Source organism: Penaeus chinensis, chromosome 36 (assembly GCF_019202785.1).
Source record: "Penaeus chinensis breed Huanghai No. 1 chromosome 36, ASM1920278v2, whole genome shotgun sequence".
Lineage (NCBI taxonomy): Eukaryota > Metazoa > Arthropoda > Malacostraca > Decapoda > Penaeidae > Penaeus > Penaeus chinensis.
Window position 1 is genome coordinate 32,371,261 of NC_061854.1, and position 22,500 is coordinate 32,393,760.

The window sequence follows — 22,500 nt, forward strand, 5'->3', positions numbered from 1 at the left end:
GTACATGAACTGTCTACTGTAGTTTTACTTTGTTCATTTTGTTTATGTATGGTTGGCTTCACAAGCACTTAGCCTCCCAGGAATCCATTGCTGGGCCTTCCTGACCTTAAATTGTTTACCCCATTCCTTGAAATTTTGTGGGAGAGTTTAACCTTTTGCCGACGGGTACTTGTTTGATTGTTTTTCCACATAGATGGCTACACTTGTACTAAGTCACCAATGGGCCAGTTACGATTACTGCCTGTCTCGCCCGTTCGACCTTTTCTTTGATTTACAAAATATTTTACATTATCTTACTTTGCTGTTACTAATGTTAAATAAAAATATAATAATTATAATGTTTATAATAAAAATAACACCATCGATATTCATAGCACTAGTAAAAAAAAACGTTTTTTCCGCCAATTCAAATCAGGTACGGCCACAAGGTCTTTTAATTGACTCCATTGTGGCTAAGCACTAGCAAAGCCATCTAGGGGCAGACATTTCACAAAAAATATAGAATAAGGCACAGCATTTTCCCCATTTTTTGTTCATTTTCCCTGGGGGCATTGGGTTAAACAGATGAGACTAGGTAAGCCTCATATCTGGTTCCTTGATGAGTAAGCCTTGTGGAGCCATCTCTGTGTAACCAAAATTAATAGACTAATATCACACTAGACAGCGTATGTACACATGCCCTCACAGTATCATTGGGTTAACATTATGCAGTGTGCGCCATAAAGCTTATGTACAACACAAATGCCAAGCTATTAATAAGCATAATTGAATCCCGCCATTACATGTGAAAAAAATTTCAAAATAATACAAAGACCGATAATATACACAGTGGAGTGGATGAATAATCAATGCCAGTGCCGTAATCATAATACCTAGAAATCACAGCTAACAAATGTACATGACTGTGAACATAGACTTCACCCAAATATTGGATGGACACCTTTTCAAGGTCTGATTTATATTAGTTGTAGCACAACATGAATCATAGAAGAGGGAGGTTATGACATATTTTTCTCATCATCTCAGCCCTAATGTCAGAAGCAAAACACTGCAATAATACAAAGCTTCTGGAGCCTGTCTACGACCAAAGACAACTAAGTAGATTTGGTTTAATGTGTAACTTTGGGCAAGTTGTCGACTTTACATACAATCGGCCAATTCTGTCGTGCCTCATTTTATCATACTGCCTCTGGAGGAAATTCTTCGCAGAATCCAGTTCATCGTATTTTTGTTGTAATTCTCGCAGCTGGTGAGAAAATTATGATCTTGTCAGTGTGTTTGATGCACCTACCCTAAACACCAAGGCTTTTATCTATAAAGAACCTTCACAAACTGGGGCTAGTAAAGTAAAAGTGTGTGTGGATTCTACAGAAAACTAACTATAATGCATATCAAATTTCATAAGCTGGGGCTAACAACACGAAACTGTTTTGTACGGGTATCTTGCAGAATACTAATGAGAATAATGCATATTAAAAGTTGTTAGCTTTCAGACCTAAAAATCAGATTAGATAAAACTTGATAAACTATCATCTCACCTGACACAAGACAATGAGGAGTGTTCCAATTTATGAACAATCACATTTCTAATTATATTTTGAATAGAGTAATATACATGTACCCATTGGAATAATAATTTTAATACAAAAATTTACGAAGATACACTCTTGTAAGCACTTTCCAATCCCATTCTGTAAAGAGGCTTTTCAGATGGTCAAATGCAAAAGGAACCATGTAGAAAAGGTTTCATCTTTATTTCGGGATGTTATGTGCCTTTTAGTCTACCATCCATCCAAGGTGAAAAATAGTGCCATGTTATCAATTAACCTAAATCAGCAGCAGTAAATTAAAGAATTAAAACTAGAAATAAAGATAAAACCAAAATGCTAAGAAAATATAATTAAAAAAATCTTTAGTATTAAAAGCCTAAGAAGACACTTACCTCCCGTTGTAATTTTCGTTTTTCAGATTTTAGTTCCTCTTCACTCTTCTCTAGTTCTTCCGATTGGGTCCTATATCGAGTCGAGAGAGCATCCAGCCTTGCCACCTGTGCAATAAACAAATAATTAAGTCTCCATCGTAAAAGGGCAAGCAATCATGTTTAGCCTTGAGAGTGCAAAACGGTTGATGCTGGAAACCATGAAACATGAAACATTGAAGAGGCAGACTGCTATTGAAGAACAAGTGAAGGTGCTTAATGTGCTAGATCCTACCACATGAAAGTCAAAAACATTTTACCCCAATATCAATAATCAATAGAATAATAATTCCCTAAATACTTAAATTTTTCTTTAAGAACTCTGGTCAGCAATTGGATAGTACACTGCATTATATCTAAAAACAATAAAACAGACTGAAAAGGAAAAGAAAGAAAGAAAATAAAGAATAACTCACATTTTCTGTCTGAAAATGAAACAAATGTAAAAGACCCAGAACAGTGAGACAAAATAAAGAATGCACGACCGAGAAGTACCACTTACAGTACAAACAAAGGAAATAAAACAAGAAAGAGGACTACATCCACCATGCTTGGTCATTTCTTGGGAGTCATCTACTTGCCCTAGAGAGAACCTCAGGAGCCAATCAACCTTTTTGGCCAGAGAGCAAAAATCGAGCTAAAGAAATCATACTCACGTTAGCCTGTAAAGTAGACACTTCAGCTTCTGCCTTCTGCACTCTAAACTTATATTCGTTTACAGTTTTGCTTTGTTCCTCTGAAAAAAGGTTAAAACCATCAATCAAATACATTGCTAGTTACGAAACAGTCAACCGACAGTCTTGTTGCTTAAGGATACAACACCATGCTATAACACGAGTTTCATCATGCAAGATGCCTCTAGCCATGACACTTACTTTGCCTGTCATAGTCTAAACCGTTTTCTTTTCTTCTTCTGTTCTTATTCTTTTCCTCCTCAAGTTCGAGCTTCAATCTTCTAACTTGGTCTTCTAGTTCCTTCTTCTCTTCGCCAAACTTCTTTAGCCTAATATCTGTTGAGAGAGGAGAATATGTTAAAATGAATAAGTACCATCATCCTCATTGGTTTTACATTTGCTTTTGCCCTTGGATTGAATGAGTGCTTGCTGAGGCAACTGTTTTCAATTGTGAGTCCAATATTTTATCTTTTAGCTAACAGCATGCAACTTCATTAAGTTTTCCATGGTCTTTCACTACCAGTTTGAATCATGTCCATCTACCATCCTGAATAAGAGCACTGATACCTTTTTCACTAACCATGATCTTTGTCTAGATCTCAATTAAATTTCAACCCTTTTGCTATGAAACTGAGTTTCAAAATGTTATGCTTCCAGACCTATCTCATATAATTATATAGGTTACATTAAGCTGATCTAGAAAATATGCATAACTACATACAAAGCACATGTAGTCAAATTTTGTCTTTTAATTCTCTAGACAGCTATTTCTGTTTCAAAAAAATACAAGGGTAGAAGCAGAAATGAGAGAAGAGACATGCCCATCCTACCTAATGAATCCTGAGCAGCCCCTTTGCTGAGCAATTCGGCTGCTTCCTGAGAAAGCAGCGCCTTCTTCACTGCAATTTTCCTAGGTGTGAGGTCATCCATATCAGCAAACTCATCGTCTTCATCCTTGGCGGGAATTTCCGCTTCTCCATTCTCTTCCTCACCAACCACCACCAAGCCGTATTCCTGCAAATGGCAAAAATTAATGATAAAAAAAGAGAAAAATATGAAGACAGTCTGGAGAAATCCAGAACTCAAACATGCTCTCTAATTTCTACCTCAATCAAAGTGATACCAAAGCTAAGTGTACTAAGTCCTGTGTTCATCCTTTGCATCTTTACTACAAGTCCCACACTCCAAAAGAGAAAAATAATAATACACTGGTACTCCTTATCAAACTGAAAAAAGAGATAATAATAATAATAATAATGTACAAGAAATAATAATGTACAATATCTAATTCAACATTCCTCATTATGAGACTAGGTCTCAAAATCAAGTAGAAAGCAAAAGAAAAAAGGAAAGAAGAAAAAAGGGAACCCTTTCAAATTTTGTATGCTTAGAGATAGTATTTAGATTTTTTTGGGGGGGGAAAAGAGAAAAAGAAAAAGAACAAAAACAAACTTTTAGGCATCAATAACCTAATTAGATACACATAAGGATAACAAAAAATAAGAATAGAGTAGAAAAATGAGAATATCATCATTCAACAGTGAATAATGATTTAAAAAATCTCACCTGTATTAACGCATCTCTTTCTTGTAACAAAGCCCGAAGAGCTTTAACTTCTTCTTGTAACTTTGTTGCTACTTTCTTAAGTTGTTCATATTCAGTACACTTCTTCCTATGCTCTTTCTGTAGAATAGAGAGATCCATCCTTAGTCTTATATTAAACCAATATGTGCATATATATATATATATATATATATATATATATATATATATATATATATATATATATATATTTAGTAATCACTAGTTAGTATCAAAATATGTGCATTTAACTACCATTTCAAATGATTTATTTTTTTGGTGGTGAACTTCCCGTTTAGCTAATTACTAGCTGTGGTAATATAAAAATAATTGATCTTTCGTATCTCTCTCTCTCATGCATCACATGAAAGTTCCACTCTAATACCATATCACATTTACTTACCGATAACTGTGTATGTGTTTCTTCAAGCTCAGTATACTTATCCTTCATTAGTTCTACTTCAAATGTTAGAGTCGCTTTTTCATTATCTAACTGGGCATTAGTTATCATAGCCTTGCGGAATTTTTCGTCTAATTCTTTCAATTCGGCCTGTAAATGAAAAACAAAAATTATTGAGAATAATAATCACAATAACAATATAAGATTTACAAGTATTTGTGTATCAACAGCATAACAGCATATCAAGCAACATATACCCAGATTATACTATCAGAGCCATAATGAAACAAAAACAAAGCTGCCAAGAGAACAGGTGCATGCATTGCACACCCCATTTACTCCCAGGGGTATGCAATGCATCTCCCTACTTTATTGATTCTGGGAATTCTTATTTCTCATTTATCCCTTTCTGTATAACTGTTGTAATAAAAAAAATCTGGTCCACACCAGGAAACCCCGACACTCACCCTCATCTCCCTCACGTTGGCCGGGAGTGCGGAGTCATCAGTGGTGGAGTCCTCTGATGACCTTCTGGAGAACTGCCCCGCGCTGCTGAGTGCCCCTGTGCGACTGAGCGGCGTCCGGGTGGGGGCAGCCGCTCTAGGTGAAGGCTCTGGAAAATTAGCTTAGTGTTAAGACCTGTGCTTTTGCTTGATTACTCTCTCTTTCTCTTTCCTTTTGCCCCCATGTGTGTGTCTGTACGTGTGTGTAAAAATGTTTCTCAGCAGTTTTAAGAGATCAATCACACATGCTATTGCGAACAGTTTTCATAATGATACTATATATATCAATATGATCAACTTGGTCTAGAGCAGTTTCGCTATAATGCCAATGGCCATAACTGCCACAGATGTGACATAACTTCATTAATAAAAATACATTATGAAAAAATTATAACAAAATAATAAAATAGAAAGTAATAAAACTAAACATTTAATTAAAGTAAAGTATGTTTATACAAATACAGTAGTAGTAATCTAATATTCTTTATCATCAAATACAGGACAAATAAATAGACAAACAAAATATGACAAGAAGACTATAGAAAAGGAAAAATTTTAACAAAATAAAATAAAAATGAAAAGAACTTTTTTACTGTAAATCTCAAAGCTAACTCCTAAAAGAAAGAAAAAGAAAAAGAAAACCTACTTTTACAACGTTAATTTGAGAATCTACACACTAACCAACTGCTACATTACTAAAGGACTATCCACTTAATACTGTACACATGTAAAAAAAAAAAAAATAACTCTAGGTCTTTCAACACTAATGCAAACAGCCATATAAGGATGATCTATTACTTAATTTGGGGAGGAAAGACTAAGAAACACAATTCACATTAAAAATAAACAATAGCAATGGTCATGAGGAATTTTGACAGTAAATAATTATTTGGGGAAAGAGAGGGTCACAGTCAACCCACAAGAGGAACTCCAGGTTTGCAAATCCACTCTCGCACTTCTCTGCCTGGGGGCATGGCTCCACCAAAGGACAACAGGCAGTGGTTTCACTCGAGACAAATCTACTAGGATAAGTGGGATGTGAGGTGTGGGTTGTGGGTTGTGTGTGGGCAGGTTGGCATTTTGAGTTCCCTTAAAACACCTTCAGGGAGAGGCATGTACACACTTGGAATGGAATGTTAAGAAAGCAAGAATTATCTGATCTCTCTCTCTTTTTTTTTCGGTTTAGTCAACAGCACCCTTACACCAATACCTTGGGATTCCTCCTCATCATCATCATCCTCCTCTTCATCTTCCTCGGCCTCTGTGGTGGATGCAGGAGCTTACCAATAAACCTCAAAATTTTCACATATTCTACATAATACAGAACATGTATGACACCTTCCTCATTATCTTCCAATGGATATTCTGAGTGGCCTAACATTTAAGTAATAATATGTAATAATATTTAAAGTCAACCAGTGCTACTCAAATAACTTAGAGCCAATTCAAAGAGATAACACAATAAAAAAGACAGATAAAGCATAACTACATTTACCATACAGTATACTATTTCTTTACTGTACACTTATAACATTCAACTGAAATAATAAAGAGGGCTGAAATGACTGGAGAATACAACATGGAAAAAATAAATACACATAGTTTTTTTTATCAGTACAATGCAACCCCTAATAAACTTGAGGATGTAAAAAAAAGAAAAAAAAATTATAAGGATTCAAACGACAGCAACAATGAATAAAAAGCCCAAGAGCAAATCAAGAGCCAAATACATGAATGTTCTATATGAACGTATAATCAAATCCTTGCTCTATTTTCACCCATCCTTTTTCTTCTCTATGCACAATTCAGTGAACTGCTGTATATGAATTGAAGTGGTATTACTAGAAGAGGAAAATCTTCCCAAAATTAAAAGATGATTTGACAGCTATTATTAGGTAATGCTTAGCAATACTTTAAAATCATAAAAGGGAAATAATTAGAAAAGGTTGCACTGTACTTGGCCATCAAGCACACAAAATTTAAGTCTAAAATCCAGGAAAACTACGGAGAAAAGAGGACATCATGATAACCAAAATCCCATACACACCTGCAAACGCAGGGGTTCCGAATTGCTTTTCCTCTTCATTTTCTTGGTCCTGCTGCTGCTTTTCGAGTTCTCGTAGTCTGAGTTCTCTCGCTTCCGCACGTGCTGCTCGTCGTTGGGCTAGCCGCGCCTCGGCCTGAAAAGAAAAATGCTAGCTTGAATATGATGTTCTTGCAAGAAAAATCTATTAGTATCCTTGATTAAAAAACTAAAAAAGCTTATTACAATTACTTTAACATTTTCATCCACTTGAAGGTGTGTGCAGTCATTGGATATACACTTATTTCCATAAAACTACACTTAGGGCTACTACTGTTTTGTTACTACATATCATCCTAGGACCCAAAGCATCACCATCTCTTGCGATCTACACAAGAAAAGAGTTGTCAGACAATAATTGCAGTGAAAATGCAGAAATTTTACAATAGCTTCATCAGGATATGCATACTATATAAGAAGCATAATACAGTCTACCTTCGAATAAAAACTTACTTCATCATGTGATTGGCAAACAGCTACTGCCAAGAACCTGTCTCCAACAGGATCAGGACTTGTCAGAGAACCACTGTCTGCCTTCAGTGGTGTATTTTCAGGAATTGGAGATTTCAGTCTATTTTTGGTTGGTGTTCCCAAACTTGGAGAATTAATTTCCTCTTTAAACTCTGTGGTTACATCCTTTGGAATATGAAGCTCAAGATTTTTGGCTTTACTTGTACTTGAGTTGTTGGAATGCTCTGAAATTTCAGTTTCACTATGCATGTCATTGTTGCTATCTGTTACCTTCTCTATCTTTTCAGTATCTTCAGCTTCATTGCTTTCAAGACAAGACTGATATAGAAGAGTTGACTCATCATGGGTTGACCCATTCTGAGGCAGTTTATCATCCACACAATCCTCACCTTCCTTTTGTTTTGAAGAATCATCTTTCACCAATGTTGTTTCACTGGGAGGGGTGACCATGCCCTCTTCCTCACTATCAACAAAAGAATCATCACCCTTGTTGGCCACACTGGCATTATCCTTATTCTCACGCAGGTCTATCCCAGGCTTTGGTGATACAGGGAGGCTATAATAACCACTGTCCTTCACTAACTCTGTTCCTTCATCAGGGTTTAGAAGTGAGGTCTTGGCTATGTCTGGTGAACTGGCACTGTTCTTCAAGCTAGTACTGCTTTCAGGTGATAAGTCATAGATCTCTGCTTTTCCATCTTTGACATCAATGTCAATTACTTCTGTTTTGATTTCACTATCTTCTATCCTTTTCTCGGGTATGTCAGGTGTCTCAGGAACAACTGGAGAATCTCCTGGCAACTCAACCTCAACTTTAAGGTCTTCTTCACCTGCTCTACAAATATCCTCAGAAAGACTGGCATCTTGGCTACTTGCAAGGACCTCTCCTAATGATGACTGGCATGTCTTCAGGGACTGGCTGTCCTCTGACTCTAATCCTTCCTCCTCCTCTGACAATCTGTCCAGTTCTTCATCCAAAAGCTCATCTAACTCCTCATTGAAGGCATCACTAGAGGTTGTTGATATGCCAGACAATTTTCGAACAAGCTTTTCCTTTGATAGGGAATTCCTTCTTTCAACTCCCTTAGAGTCAATTGTGACATCATCATTATAGGCCTCAACCACTGTATTAATACCAACAGCATCTGCATTCTCCTGAATAAAAGATGCATCTTCAAATTGGGAAGAACCACTGCTAATTTCCCTTTGTATATCCCTAACATTTTCACTCTCCTCAATCCTATGTATCATGGCACTATTAACCGATTCATTCAAGAGCAGACCAGCTGATGATGATTTACCTTGCTCAGCTAATTTAATTTCATGGTTACTCTGATCTTCGACTACACTGCCATCCAACAAACCTGATTTATGCCCTTCAGGATTAATCTCTTTCTGTTCCCCACCGTCTGCTTCATCCCAATCTTCCTGAGCTGAATCAAAGTCTTCATCACTATCCTGGCTGCTCAACAGGCTTTGGTCATCCTTGGTGTGTTCATCCTCTGCCTCTGGTGTTACTGTCTCCCCACTGTTATTTCCATCTGGGTCACTTTCCTTTTGAGGCAAAATTAGAGATGGACTTGCTTCCTGAGTTTCTTCACTATTTGAGATCACAACCACTGACTGATCTTCCTTCACAGCAGAACAAGCACTAACACTAACGGTATCCTCATTAGTCCCTTTTGTGTCCTCCATATCAGGCAATTCTCCATTTTCAATGTTACGAGTTGCTGCTGCTTCTGAATTTCCATTCATAGCATATCTCTCAGCAGATAAGTTCTCTGATGAACCACTTCTGTCCAGCTCTGGAGGGGAGAGATCCTTTATGCTAATGCCCGAATCTTCTTTTTCTTCGTGTTTCGCATCAGGACTTTGTTCCTCACAATGACTAGTAAACATAAGGTCTGTGTTTTCAGATGATCCACTGATATTTGCCAGAATTTCCTCACCGGCTTCTTCCTCGTCAGGTACATTAGAATCTTTAAACAAGTCTGTGCTTGCCTCAAAAACGTCCTCAGAGAACCCCCCAACAACATTAAAACTTTTTCCGGAAATATCACCATCCTCGTAATCCAATCTACTTCCACTCTCTTCAGATGCACTGTCATCCCTGTTTAAGCTGACCACACTCTCCTCATCAATTTGGACATCGATTTCCAGGTCCCCGTCTGTGACACTGCCTTTTCCTCTTGGGATGCCAATGACTTCCTCTTCAAAGGACACGTCAAAACTTGTCACTTCCAGCCTGGGCCCCGTTTTCACAGAACCATCGTCGCCAATATAGAACTCTCTGTTCTGCAGTTCCTCCATGTCCGCCACAAAGAGATTCTCCTTCCCAAACGACAATTCTTTCTGCTTTGCATCTTTCTCCTTCTTCTTCTTCTTACCTGATTTGGAGAAAGAGGGGGACAGGGATGGAAGAGCGGAACTGATAATCTCCTCTTTTCCCTTCCCTGTCTTACCTCTCTTCTTCTTCTTTGTCTCATCCTCTATCTCCTCTTCCTTCCCCCTCCCCTTCTTCTTGAACATTGGAAATAACTTGCTCATTGTTCTGGACTCTGAGCTGTTTATCTGTCAGCCCATGAAATTACATGAAGGTCTTCTGTGGTGTCTCCTCTAGTCAGTATTAATCACATGAGCACAACCTACGTCACAGCAAGTTATTCTTTATCTTAAATATTAATTCATAAATACACAGCAGTCTGCAGTGCAATATCTTTTATATTATATCTGTAAAACAGGAAGAAAATGAGGTCATGAGTTCCAGCTGTTAAACCTCCACTCACTCACTAATTTATTCACTGTTACCCTCACACTATCACAAGTGATTTTCCTCAATATCTAGAGTACTTTTCTGTATGTGCTCTGGTGATAAGATTTCGGAAGATAATTTTTTTTAATGTATTTAGCAATAATTTGTTGCCACAAATGCTGTCAAATTTATACTTTTTAGTAATAGCAATAATAGTTATAGTAGTAATAGTGATGATGATGATGATGATGATTGTGATTATAATGATAATGATAATTACAATAGTAATATAAATAATAATAATAATAATAATAATAATAATAATAATAATATAAATATAAATAATAATAATATTAATATAAATATAAATAATAATAATATTAATCTAAATATAAATAATAATAATAATAATATAAATATAAATAATAATAATAATAATAGTATCAATAACAATGATCACATTAACAAGAGCAGCAATAAATCGCAAACCCAAGACACCCCATTCCCATTTCACAATTCCACTCTTAGCAAATCTTAACTCTCTTTAACCCCTATTCTTTAAAACAAACATCACAGACATATTTCCTATACATCCTCCATACATTTCATAGCATGTTTACTACAACAACAACTCTGCATCTCGTATCACTCCTGAATTCTCTTTTTACATATATATCATATAAGGATGACAATCATAACATAAACATACACACACTACTTCAACAAGAAAAACAAATAAGAAAAGAGGGAAAGCAGTCGTGGTGTGATCAGAAGTAAAGAGGTTAAGGCCATCAAAATGAATGAGACTAAGAGGAAGAACAATAAGAAAAGAAAACTAAAGATGAAAGGATAAGCTCGGAGGGAGGGAGGAGGAGGAGGAGGAGGGGGAGGAGGAGGAGGAGGAGGAGGAGGAGGAGGAGGAGGAGGAGGGGGAGGAGGAGGAGGAGGAGGAGGAGGAGGGGGAGGAGGAGGAGGAGGGGGAGGAGGAGGAGGAGGAGGAGGAGGAGGAGGAGGAGGAGGGGGAGGGGGAGGAGGAGGAGGAGGAAGAGGAGGAGGAGGAGGAGGAGGAGGAGGAGGGGGAGGAGGAGGAGGAGGAGGAGGAGGAGGAGGAGGAGGGGGAGGAGGAGGAGGAGAGAGAGTTGATTGTGTGTGTGTGTGTGTGTGTGTGTGTGTGTGTGTGTGTGTGTGTGTGTGTGTGTGTGTTTTCATGGAATCAATCACCAAATGCAAATTCGCAGCAAATAACACAATGCCTTTCATCCATCCTATCCCTGCCAAGCAATGGTCTGACTCTGTGCGGCAAAGGATCTTCATCTAAATCCCTGGCATGTGCCCTACGTGGGGAAAACTGCATTGTAATGGCCTTAAGTGTTTATCCCGGCAATCATATAGGATCAGAAACCCTGCGGTTCCTCAATGACCTACATCGCCTTTTAATCCTCTTTTGCGAAATTTATCACCAACTCTCAACACCAAATGGAATAAATTACTTGGCTTCCTGAGGAAAGAGCCTAATGGCTGCTAATAAATTTACTATATTGAATTGAAGAGGCAAACAAGGAAGTTGGAACCATGAAAATGAGATATTAGGCTAGGGAATATATATTATATATATATAAATATATATAAATATATATATATATATATATAGAGAGAGAGAGAGAGAGAGAGAGAGCCAAACAGGGAATGGGAAATAGGATCTAAGTATGAGTGACTGAAATGAGAAATAAGGAAAAAAGAAAAGGAGTTACTTTTAGTAAAACTACATAATTATCAAAACACAGTTGTAGATTCTGGTGAATGTTTGGAGGAGGAGGAAAGTGAGGGGAGGGGAGAAGGTGGAAGGAGAGATGGAGGAGGAAAGGGAGGAAAGGGGTGGGAGAGAGATAGTGTGACTGTGGTTTGGAGAGAGATAGTGTGACTGGCTTGGAGAAATATATATACATTATATAAAGCATGGAGAGTGCGAGTGTGTTGGTACACACAAATTTAAAAAAATATATACATTATACAAAGATTGATTGACAGATGGATAGACGGACATACAAGCTGATAAATATAGATATGCAAATGCAGTGCATTCCCCCCAAACCTCATTCACTGCAACCAGATTGCTATAACGCAATCGCCGGTAATATTCATGCAACGCGGTTTCTGCAACTTTAGCAACGAACCGCAAACAATCACTGCTTGCTTTCCAAACTAACGAAATCCCATTCTATCAATACTTAAAGCAAGCAAGCACCGGTCCGCGCCCAACACGCCTCAGTCCCCAGTCACTTTCCTGACGCACGGTGGCACGCTGCAAACCACCTGTCTAATGTGTTCTAAACCGATAAATGCATCATATATTTACAGCAATCAATCTACCAGTAACAAACCCTCTACTGCATGGGATGGAGGCACTGCACCCACACCATTATCACCTACATACTGTGAAGCGATAAGTGGAAGGTCGCCATGCATATAACAGCACTTACGCAGCCATAGCAAGCGCCACAGGAATCTAAACATTACGAATTGGAAGAGCTTAAAAGTAAATATAAAATAATACCTCATACTTCAACCCGCTATAATCCTGACTACCGGATGCGCAAGATATGACAATCTATCTATCTATCTCCCTCCCCCTCTCTCTCAGCTGTTTTGCCCGACGTGGGTGGTGGGGTAGGGGGAGGGGGGAGGCAACCAATGCTGAGTCATAACGAATTTTATCCGACATGACATATGGGACGACAGATAAGATATTCATAGATATTTGTTTTTTATCAATACACAACTCCAAAGCAAGGCGGGTAAATAGCCCCAGATAAAAAAAAAATAATCATCGCTCAAAGAAATTCATCGTAGGCGGGAAGACATGATTCAAACCGATAAAGAAGGAAAAAAAGAGAGAAAAGGAAGGAGAACGAAAAAGGGAGGGAGTGAGAGGGGAGAAAAGAAATAATAAGAAAGAGAAAGAAAGACGAACACGAAGAGAAAGAGAAAGAGAAAGCGAGAGGGTGAGAGTAGACGATTCAACACCTGCCCTACCCTAAGTTCCAGCACATCAAACGCGCAGCAATCCAATCCAATCCATCAATTCGCGCACCGACACAACCCACACCAAAGAAATTTGCCTTCATAACAACAGCGCTCTCCCCCCTCCCCTCCCCACCCCACCCCCATCGCGCCCCAACGGTCGGTCTCCATGGGAGGAGGAGGAGGAGGAGGAAGACGAGGGGGAGGGGGAGGGGCGGCTGCGGTGCAGATGACGTCATCCCGAGTTTTGAAAATCGTTGCGTGAGGCGTAAGCCCGGGGCAAGCGGGCAGAATACCCAGAACCGACATCCACACGTGGGTTCTTTGTCATGCTCTAGGAAAATGCGGTCAAGCGAAGACAAATACATGTGGTACGCATTCATCAATGAATGCTTTAATGTAATTACGATAAAGTTAACAATCCGGTGCCAATTACTTAACTAATTCTAACAACCGAGACAGGAAAACAAATGGAGAATTATCATTATCTTTAGTGAGCGCGCGCGCACACACACACACACACACACACACACACACACACACACACACACACACACACACACACACACACACACACACGTATGTGTATACATATATGTATATATGTGCATATAAACATATTCATATATGTATATATAAATATGTATATATAAATATGTGTATATATATATGTATATATATAAAAGTATATATATCATATATAATTATATATATATGTATTTATAAAAAAGTATATATATCATATATAATTATATATATGTATATATATAAGTATATATATATATGATATATAATTATATATATATATAAAAGTATACATATATCATATATAATTATATATATATAAGTATATATATATCATATATAATTATATATATATATATATATATATATATATATTACACACACACGCACACCTATCTACATATTTGAGAAAGAAAAAAAAAAAAAAATTGATGACCGTATATACACACGTATACATAGGCAGATATATCTTTTTACATGAACAAATATACATATACGTAAAAACATACACCCACGTAAATGGGACTGTTTACTATAATTACTCATACTAATTGTCGACACAGGAAGTGCCTGCGAATAGGTGGGCGTATAAACGCCCACTGCTCATACTTACACTCACCAAAAAAACATCACGCACCCCCTCCCCCTACCCCCACCCCCTGCCCAGCCACCACAATCGTCACGCACTTATCACGAAGACACAGCGGCGCCCAAGCCAGTCGAAAATATTATGACGGGCCGCCACGCGCGCGAGCACAACAATACACTCGCACCAACACACTGACATAAACTCATATCGGCCGTCCAATTCAAACCCACAACGTCTGCTCTCGACCGCAGCTGAACCGTCCGCATGCCGACACATGGGCAGGGCGCAACCCCGCGCAATGAAGATTTTTTTTTTTTATAGGTTTCCACCCAACGTTTGGCGAGATCGCTGCCACGCACTGAGGTACGAACATTCCCACCTCTCAACAGAGTGTGATTTTCGAAAAGGAAACGTTTGTAGGCGCTAAAATTATTGCTGTTCATGCTACTTAACAACTGATTACAAAACTACCGCCACCACAAAAAAACAGATAACCAAACAAAAACATCAGCAAATATTTCTAAAGCCACTGGAAGATGATAATGAGCGATATGAGCTGCGTCCTTCCCCGTGCACAATTGCAAGGTGTGACTGGCCCGTCACAGTGACCAAAGAGGCTCGCGCGAGGCCGTCACGAAACACAAACAACTGGCCAAGGACGAGGGGAGGAAAGGGCGCGAAAGGGCGGGGTGGATGGCAAGAAAGAGGGAAGAGAAAGAAATGAGGAAGAAAGCTGAAGGGGAGGGGAGCTAGAATCACTTGGTGCCACAGCCATGTTCGTAAATTACATAATTAAAAGTAATGCTCATATAACCCTTCTGTATGGAGGGAGAGGATACGGAGGAGCAGGAGAGAGGGAGAGGAAGGGGGGAGGGGGAGGGGGAGGGGGGAGGGGGGAGGGGGAGGGGGAGGAGGGAGGGAGAGACAAAGAGAGAGAGAAATATAAATAGAGATAGATAGAGAGAGAGAAATAGAGGTAGAGGTAGAGAGAGAGATAGATAGATAGATAGATAGATAGATAGATAGAGAGAGAGTGAGAGAGAGCGCAAATTTAAGCCTTTCGCAATATGCCGAAAAAATCAGCTAACGAGTGTGAGGAACCACAGACATACAGTTACCAGAAGAACCGCAAAAGGCCATATTGAAAAATATGGTAGTTGGCAATGTTATGTCAGAAAATAGAGAAATGAGAAAATAAGAGGAAGAATTGGTAAGAAAGAGAAAAAAGGCAAATGTGGATTTATCTAACGTCCTCATTAACTTACATTTCTACAGAATAAATCTGGTTATTCAGTTACGCTAAGCCTGTACCACATATGTCTTTTTCATATATTAGGATCATTCAATCATTTCAGTTGCGTGCTCAGGAAAAAATAAATATATATATATATACTTCAAGGTAAATCAAATATTTTTTGTTGCCATACTTCATTCTTTCGCTGCAAACAGTTTCGTGTCTAAAGTGTTTCGCGAGTGCCTTTAGACCCGCCCCCCTCCCCGAGCGTGAGCACGGAAAGGCCCAATTCCAGACAGAAACGCGGGCATTTAGCAGCCTGCATCGCCATTGATTGCCTCCAGACCCTGCTGGGGTGGCGTGCTTGTACAGATATTCCGCCGTGGGCCGAGCCTTACGCCTTCAGTAACAAGTTTCAAAATGGCGTTAAACGGCACGGTAACAACGGCTTGAAACGGTTATGGGTATTTGACGGCGAAAACGCATGTCGCAACGCTATTTAGGTCGCGTAGTATATGGCACATGCAATACTATTATGCCAACACCTTCATTTACATAATTATTATTCTTACGGTGAGACAATACCTGTTAAGTCATAACATTAATTGCTATGACACCAAACTGACAATACAAAGACATACGTAAACGTTTTGATTTGATCGAACTCTCCCTCTCCATGCAATCAGCTTTTGTCACTCACTCCCACGCACTACACAGGTCGCCCAACACCTGATAACACAGGCCTTCAACCTCCCTCCCTCTGCACGGATAATGCAAGGTGGCGGTGATGTCGTTTGCAGTGCAAGTGTGGCTACATAGACAGCTGTGTATCGACGACGCTGACACCTGTATCCCCCCCCCCCCCTTGCACCTGTGGCTCCCGATGAGGCTGTGGAGGCAGGGAGCAGAAGTTGGGGTTGGTGGTGGTGTTGGAGAAATGGTGTTGGTAGTAGTGGGTATGGGGGTATCAGTCGGCGGAGTGGTGGTGTTAGTCGTGGTGGTGGGAGGGTTGGTGTTGGAAGTGAATGATTTAATACACGACCCCTCACATACACTGCCATTTTTCGTGAAAGTCATACTGTTGTCGAGGACCGAGTGACACAATCTAGAATGTACATAGAAGGGGGGAGGGGGTATCAATCCTCTCATTTGTATTCAAAAGTCAACATTGAGTAGGAACAGAGAATTGCACCAGTCTCAGGTATCTGAATACCACATTTGCATGTTCCTATTTACAAATGCGAAAACGACAATGGAAATCGTGGGAAGGTGAAATGCTGATGATGCGCCGCCATACGGATATAGTTTAACATGAGTGATTAAGACGAACACCGCATCAACATCTTAGGTCATTAGCGTTAGCACGAGCGAGCAGTAAGAGGTAACAAAGACCAGGAACCCTGGGCGGCGGGCGAGGCGGAGGGAGGGGCGGCGGCCACGCAAGAACCCGATAGAAAGTCGACAAAGAGATGATGATGAACCTGCCGTGCCAAGTGCAGGCCGACTTCACCTGGCACTCGTCTGCCGCAGGGTCATCACTCGCTTCCAGAAACACACGCAGAGACCGCTTGGCCCACTCCTGGTCCATCTGGGTGAGCACGCAGACAACTCGGCCGATTGCAGCACAAGTTGTTGTTGCTACGATACGGGGCGAGGTCGCTCAGGTGAGAGGCGGGAAGGGGGGGGGGGGGGGTGCCCACGTGGACTCCCGCTACCTTCATATCCATCATCTGGACGAGAATCTTGAGGCGTCTCCTGGGCACACCGCCTCCCTGCACTTAGAGACCACCGTCCGAATAATCACTATTCAACTCTCGTCCTTACGGCCGGTCGGGGACAGACAGGACTTTTTTCTTCTCAGCAGCGGAGATCCCCGGGCACGCACTCTCCGGGGCACGGTCATGCAAGGTCTCGCACGTACCCTGGTCACTCGCCTTCGTCTTGGGCAGAGACTGGGTATACGCAGTACTTTCTCCCGTTGTCAGAATAATCAGGCCCGCTCGCCGGTAATGAATTCAAGCCGCGGAGGCGGTTGGGCGAACCTCCACAAGGTCACCAAATACGGGAGGCGAAAATGGCACCAGAAACAACACGGGCACTGCGGGCAAGTGGCACGAGGCAGGGAGTGGGCTGAGGGAAGGGCGTCGAGAAACTGACCCCCTGCCGACCCACCACCTCCGAGAGAATGCGAGTGACCTGCTAGCTCTGTCAAAATGCCTTTTCCCTCTTCTATGCAAAAATCCCGCCGAAGAATGCAGTCAGCGTGTCACCGGCCACGAGATCGAACTTTCTAAACTACTCGGGGGTGGCGGCGGCGGCGGCGGAGGCGTCCGGAGCTCGATGGCAGAGCGCCTCGCGACCCTTCCCACCGTTACCGAGAATCTCGCCGGGCATCTTATAAAAACCCCGGGCCTTCGTCGCTCTGGTGTTGCTCTACCAATGCCGGGATGTTGCCCAACGACCCCGGCAATGTTGCAAGGGTTCCCTGCAGGAATTGTCATTTAAACACTCAACTAAATGTACATTTTAATGGTTTCCGGGTTTTTTTGCAACTGGCCAGCACAATGAGGCCTTTAATTTTCGTGTGCAGAGTAAAAACTAAATTTATAATATTATTGCATATCATATTACTTCCCTGTATTGTACTCTACTCGCATTAACAAATCATTTCCTTGTTTTGCGGATCAGGTAAGAACATACACAATTTCTTGCCGCTTAGCATATCCTTAACACACATACTCTACCCACCCTTCACCTTTCCTCATCCTCTTCTCTCTTTATACCTCCTTACACCATCCCTCTTACTCGTACTCACTATCGTGCTTTCTCCTTTCCTTTCCCCGATTCCTCTTGCCCCTTTACTCACTCCTCACTCTTCCCTCCTTCCTCCTTCTCCTTCCCCTTCCCCCTTTACCCCCCCCACTCAGGCAAGTCAATCCACCTGCAGGTATGACTCAGGTGGCCTCGTGCAACCTAGCTTGTTCCGCCCTCCTGACCCTGGCCTCCACCACGGCCAGGATGGCCCATCCCTCGAGAATACCAGGGCCGAGATAATATTCCACCACGCAGTCAATTCAGACAATAAAAAGTCGATAAATCATTAACTTTGGGAATAGAAAATAGGCCACCATCTTTTGTTGCTAACACACGAGACAATGGAAAAGTACTCGGGGGAGCCAATCTAATGAGCCACCGAGGGGAGGCGACTCTGGCAGCTGCGCCCGTGGCAATCGCGGCGCCCGGCGTGAAACTCGCTTTCTCTGACCTATCAATATTCGCTCCGCCAACACCCATGCTCTCCTTGCCTGCCTCCCGCCGCGACGTAAGCCACCTGCACCCCGTTCTCCGATTGTAAACGCAGGACATTCCAGATTTGTTTTGTTCCTAACGACATGCGTAAACGACTAACGAATTAATTTCTTAAACGTACGTAAAAAGATCTATCTATACCCCATTCATCAATCGTTCTCTTTATGCATAAAACTGGCATGTAATATAAAAGGGGAACTATATTATACAGGATGCAGTGAGAGGAAGCGGAACCAGATCAAAGCATTCCCAGGGCTTGCGTTGCACCTTCGTGTCTCGAGTGTCAAACTGTCCACTCACCCCCAGCCGAGTCGGTGAATTGCCCACTTGCAGACCAATGCCCCTCCCCTTCCTGACTCACTCCCTCCTTTCCCGCTCTTCTCTTCTCTTCCCTTCTCCCTTCTCCCTATTCTTCCTGTGACCCTGCTTGCAATCCTAGCTCACCCCCCCCCCACCGCCACCACCAGCGCCATGACCTGCTTTCGGCCACACTCGAGGGCTTGTGGACCGCAAGGCAGCACAAGCGGTCCTGCTTTCCCTCAAATAAAACACAAATATTCACAGAGAGAGGGAGATGGAGAGGGAGATGGAGAGGGAGAGGAGAGGGGAGGGGAGGGAAGGAGGGAGGGGGAGGGAAGGAGGGAGGGGGAGGGGAGGGAAGGAGGGAGGGGGGAGGGGAGGGAAGGGAGGAGGGAGGGGGGGGGGAGGGAAGGAGGGAGGGGGAGGGGAGGGAGGGAAGGAGGGAGGGGGAGGGGAGGGAAGGAGGGAGGGGGAGGGGAGGGAAGGAGGGAGGGGGAGGGGAGGGAAGGAGGGAGGGGGAGGGGAGGGAAGGAGGGAGGGGGAGGGGAGGGAAGGAGGGAGGGGGAGGGGAGGGAAGGAGGGAGGGGAGGGAAGGAGGGAGGGGGAGGGGAGGGAAGGAGGGAGGGGAGGGAAGGAGGGAGGGGGAGGGGAGGGAAGGAGGGAGGGGGAGGGGAGGGAAGGAGGGAGGGGGAGGGGAGGGAAGGAGGGAGGGGGAGAAGAGGGGAGGGGAGGGGGGAGGGGAGGGGAGGGAAGGGGAGGGGAGGGAAGGGGGGAGGGGAGGGAAGGGGGAGGGGGAGGGAGAGGGAGGGAACGGGAGACGATGGCAAGGGGGAAGGAGAGGGGGAGACGGATGGATAGATATATAGATAGAAAGAGAAACGAAACAGACAGACAGACTCTCACACCCACTCACCCACCCACCCACCCACTCACTCACTCACTCACTCACTCACTCACTCACACTTACACACGGCGACCCCCTCCAACAGCCAATGATACATGCAATCCTCGTTTCAAGCTGTACGCGCAGGGGTTTGGCCAAAGCGCCTGTCCCACGAGATTCACGACACGTAGAGCAAGATTGTGATTCACCCACCCTCCCTCCTTCCCAGTCCGACGTGACAGCCGGAAAATGCAAGCAAAGTGGCAAATGGAGTGACGGCAACCTAAAACCCAAATCTCGAGATAAAGTTTCACGAGTGAATCGACCCCCACTCCTCCCTTCCCTGCCCAAGGTAAAATTAAGAAACTTGACGAAACTAAAAAAATTCTTACGTCAAGGACACACGCACACACAAATCGCATAAAATGAGATTTCCCCTTGCGAATTCCGTGAGACAGGAACTATAAATAAATTACTATGATGTCAAGGGATGTGGTTGCATGGGAGAATAATATTGTTAACATAGGCATATTTATGTGTATATATCCTTCTATGTATATCATATAAAGGCATGCCGTGTATATTATATAAACGCATGCACACACCCAGTTTGACAAAATGATGTATATGAAGCTTTCATCGCCCAATGATGCACTAACACTTAGCTTATATCCAAATATTTACAGCTGTATCTTATCACAGCAATAATGGGAAGGCAATATAAACTCTTCAGTCCACAGATCACACTCCCTCCCCTACTCCTCGCTTCATCTTGTACTTCAAACCTCTATACTGCATATTCCATATAAAAAAACCCAGTGATAATACAGCACAGACCCTCACCTAGAATCAGGGTGAATGTTAGGAAGTACGCAGAACATCAAAGAGGATGTGGATATGTAAACACGTCAGACACACCGCGACTCCTTAAATACTATCCGGGGATTATTACCTACAAACATGACCCACTTCCTGCATGCAAGGCCCTTCTCGCACGCACTCCGGAGACGAGGCGATGCAGCCTAGCGCAGGACGCAGTGTCAACAGGGAGCGCACGAAACACGACACCGAAAGGGTCAACCGCACTGCCCATGGTAAGCACGAACCAAGCACTGTCATATTTATTTGCTCCTCGTTACTCCTTCATTAACTACACTCCGCGGGATTGCACTTCGTCATGCGGAATCCAACCCGCCAGCGTCTTACCTGACAGGTAGTGCCGTCAACCATGTTCTCGCTCGCCCTCAGGGATGTCTCCCCGCTGCAAAAGGCTTGCACCTCCATCTCTATCACAAACACCTATGTATTTCAAAGCACAAGCCACCAAATCCTGGGATAAAGTCCTCTCCAGCGAGTACACGAGCTCTCGAGTCGAGCCCATGCCACAACTACGGCTATACAGGCAGCGTGGGGTGGTGTGGGGAGGACCTGATTAACCTGAAGAGGGTGTTTGCACACCTTTCGACTGCCGACGCATGCCCACCTGTCGGGTTATTAAACAAAGGGAGACGTCACTGCCCGTCCAACCAGTGGGGAAGCAGTTCACCCGTCACTACCTTGGAGGCTGGACCATCACCTTGCCGTCAACGCTAGTTTGGGCCAACGAAGATACCACTCTAGGTTGTTAGCAGGTCGGATCGCAAACGACCATTCATGTATTAACTAGCTCAATATGGAGAAGCTAACAAGCCTTTTAAGTGCGCATTTACCCTTGTTAGCTGACAGGATGTAACAAGCAACTCGCTTTTCCATAAAAGGCAAGGCCATAAGACCGAGAACGTCCCTTGCAGAGATGAGGGCATTATCTGCTCCATAGTATATTCCACACCAATCCCTTATCGGTCCATAGTAATGGTGTTCAATATTTTTCTTTCTCTTCAATTACTTCCTCTGAGGACGTGGTGCATTTAATAATAATAAAAAAAACAGTAAAGAGCAATGAAAATTAATTTGAAGGTACACAAATAGACCACTTGAAAGCACGAAAGTTCGCCCCCCCCCCCTCTTGCTGTGCTAACATCTACAAAGTCCACCCTTTTCCACGAAAATTCCTGCTTCACAGATTTAAAACCCAGGCCGTTTTGCATAAAATATCAAATAATTAAAATGTGCGATGCAAAATTCAAACGCAAATTGTGAGATTAGAATCCTATCAAGACCCTACTTGCCCACCACAAAAACTTTTCAGCTTTAGAAC

At 42.3% G+C, this 22,500-nt stretch overlaps 1 protein-coding gene across 6 annotated transcripts in view; it reads right to left on the reverse strand.

Moving 5' to 3' along the window:
- LOC125044658 (leucine-rich repeat flightless-interacting protein 2-like) overlaps positions 1–22,500 on the reverse strand; it is a 66,885-nt gene that overhangs the window by 7,058 nt on the left and 37,327 nt on the right. Inside the window, exons 2-12 of one of the 6 annotated variants that reach the window (XM_047641442.1) lie at positions 7,673–10,420; positions 7,184–7,316; positions 6,347–6,397; positions 5,101–5,246; positions 4,637–4,783; positions 4,219–4,335; positions 3,483–3,666; positions 2,854–2,988; positions 2,635–2,714; positions 1,943–2,047; positions 1,149–1,246 (exon numbers count right to left, since the gene is read on the reverse strand). In XM_047641442.1, the coding sequence (XP_047497398.1) occupies positions 1,149–1,246; positions 1,943–2,047; positions 2,635–2,714; positions 2,854–2,988; positions 3,483–3,666; positions 4,219–4,335; positions 4,637–4,783; positions 5,101–5,246; positions 6,347–6,397; positions 7,184–7,316; positions 7,673–10,237 (3,761 nt within the window). In that variant the 5' untranslated portion in view covers positions 10,238–10,420. Of the gene's footprint in view, positions 1–1,148; positions 1,247–1,942; positions 2,048–2,634; positions 2,715–2,853; positions 2,989–3,482; positions 3,667–4,218; positions 4,336–4,636; positions 4,784–5,100; positions 5,247–6,346; positions 6,398–7,183; positions 7,317–7,672; positions 10,421–22,500 lie in introns of those variants that run through there. The other 5 variants (XM_047641441.1, XR_007116505.1, XM_047641446.1 and 2 more) reach the window with 5 other exon arrangements.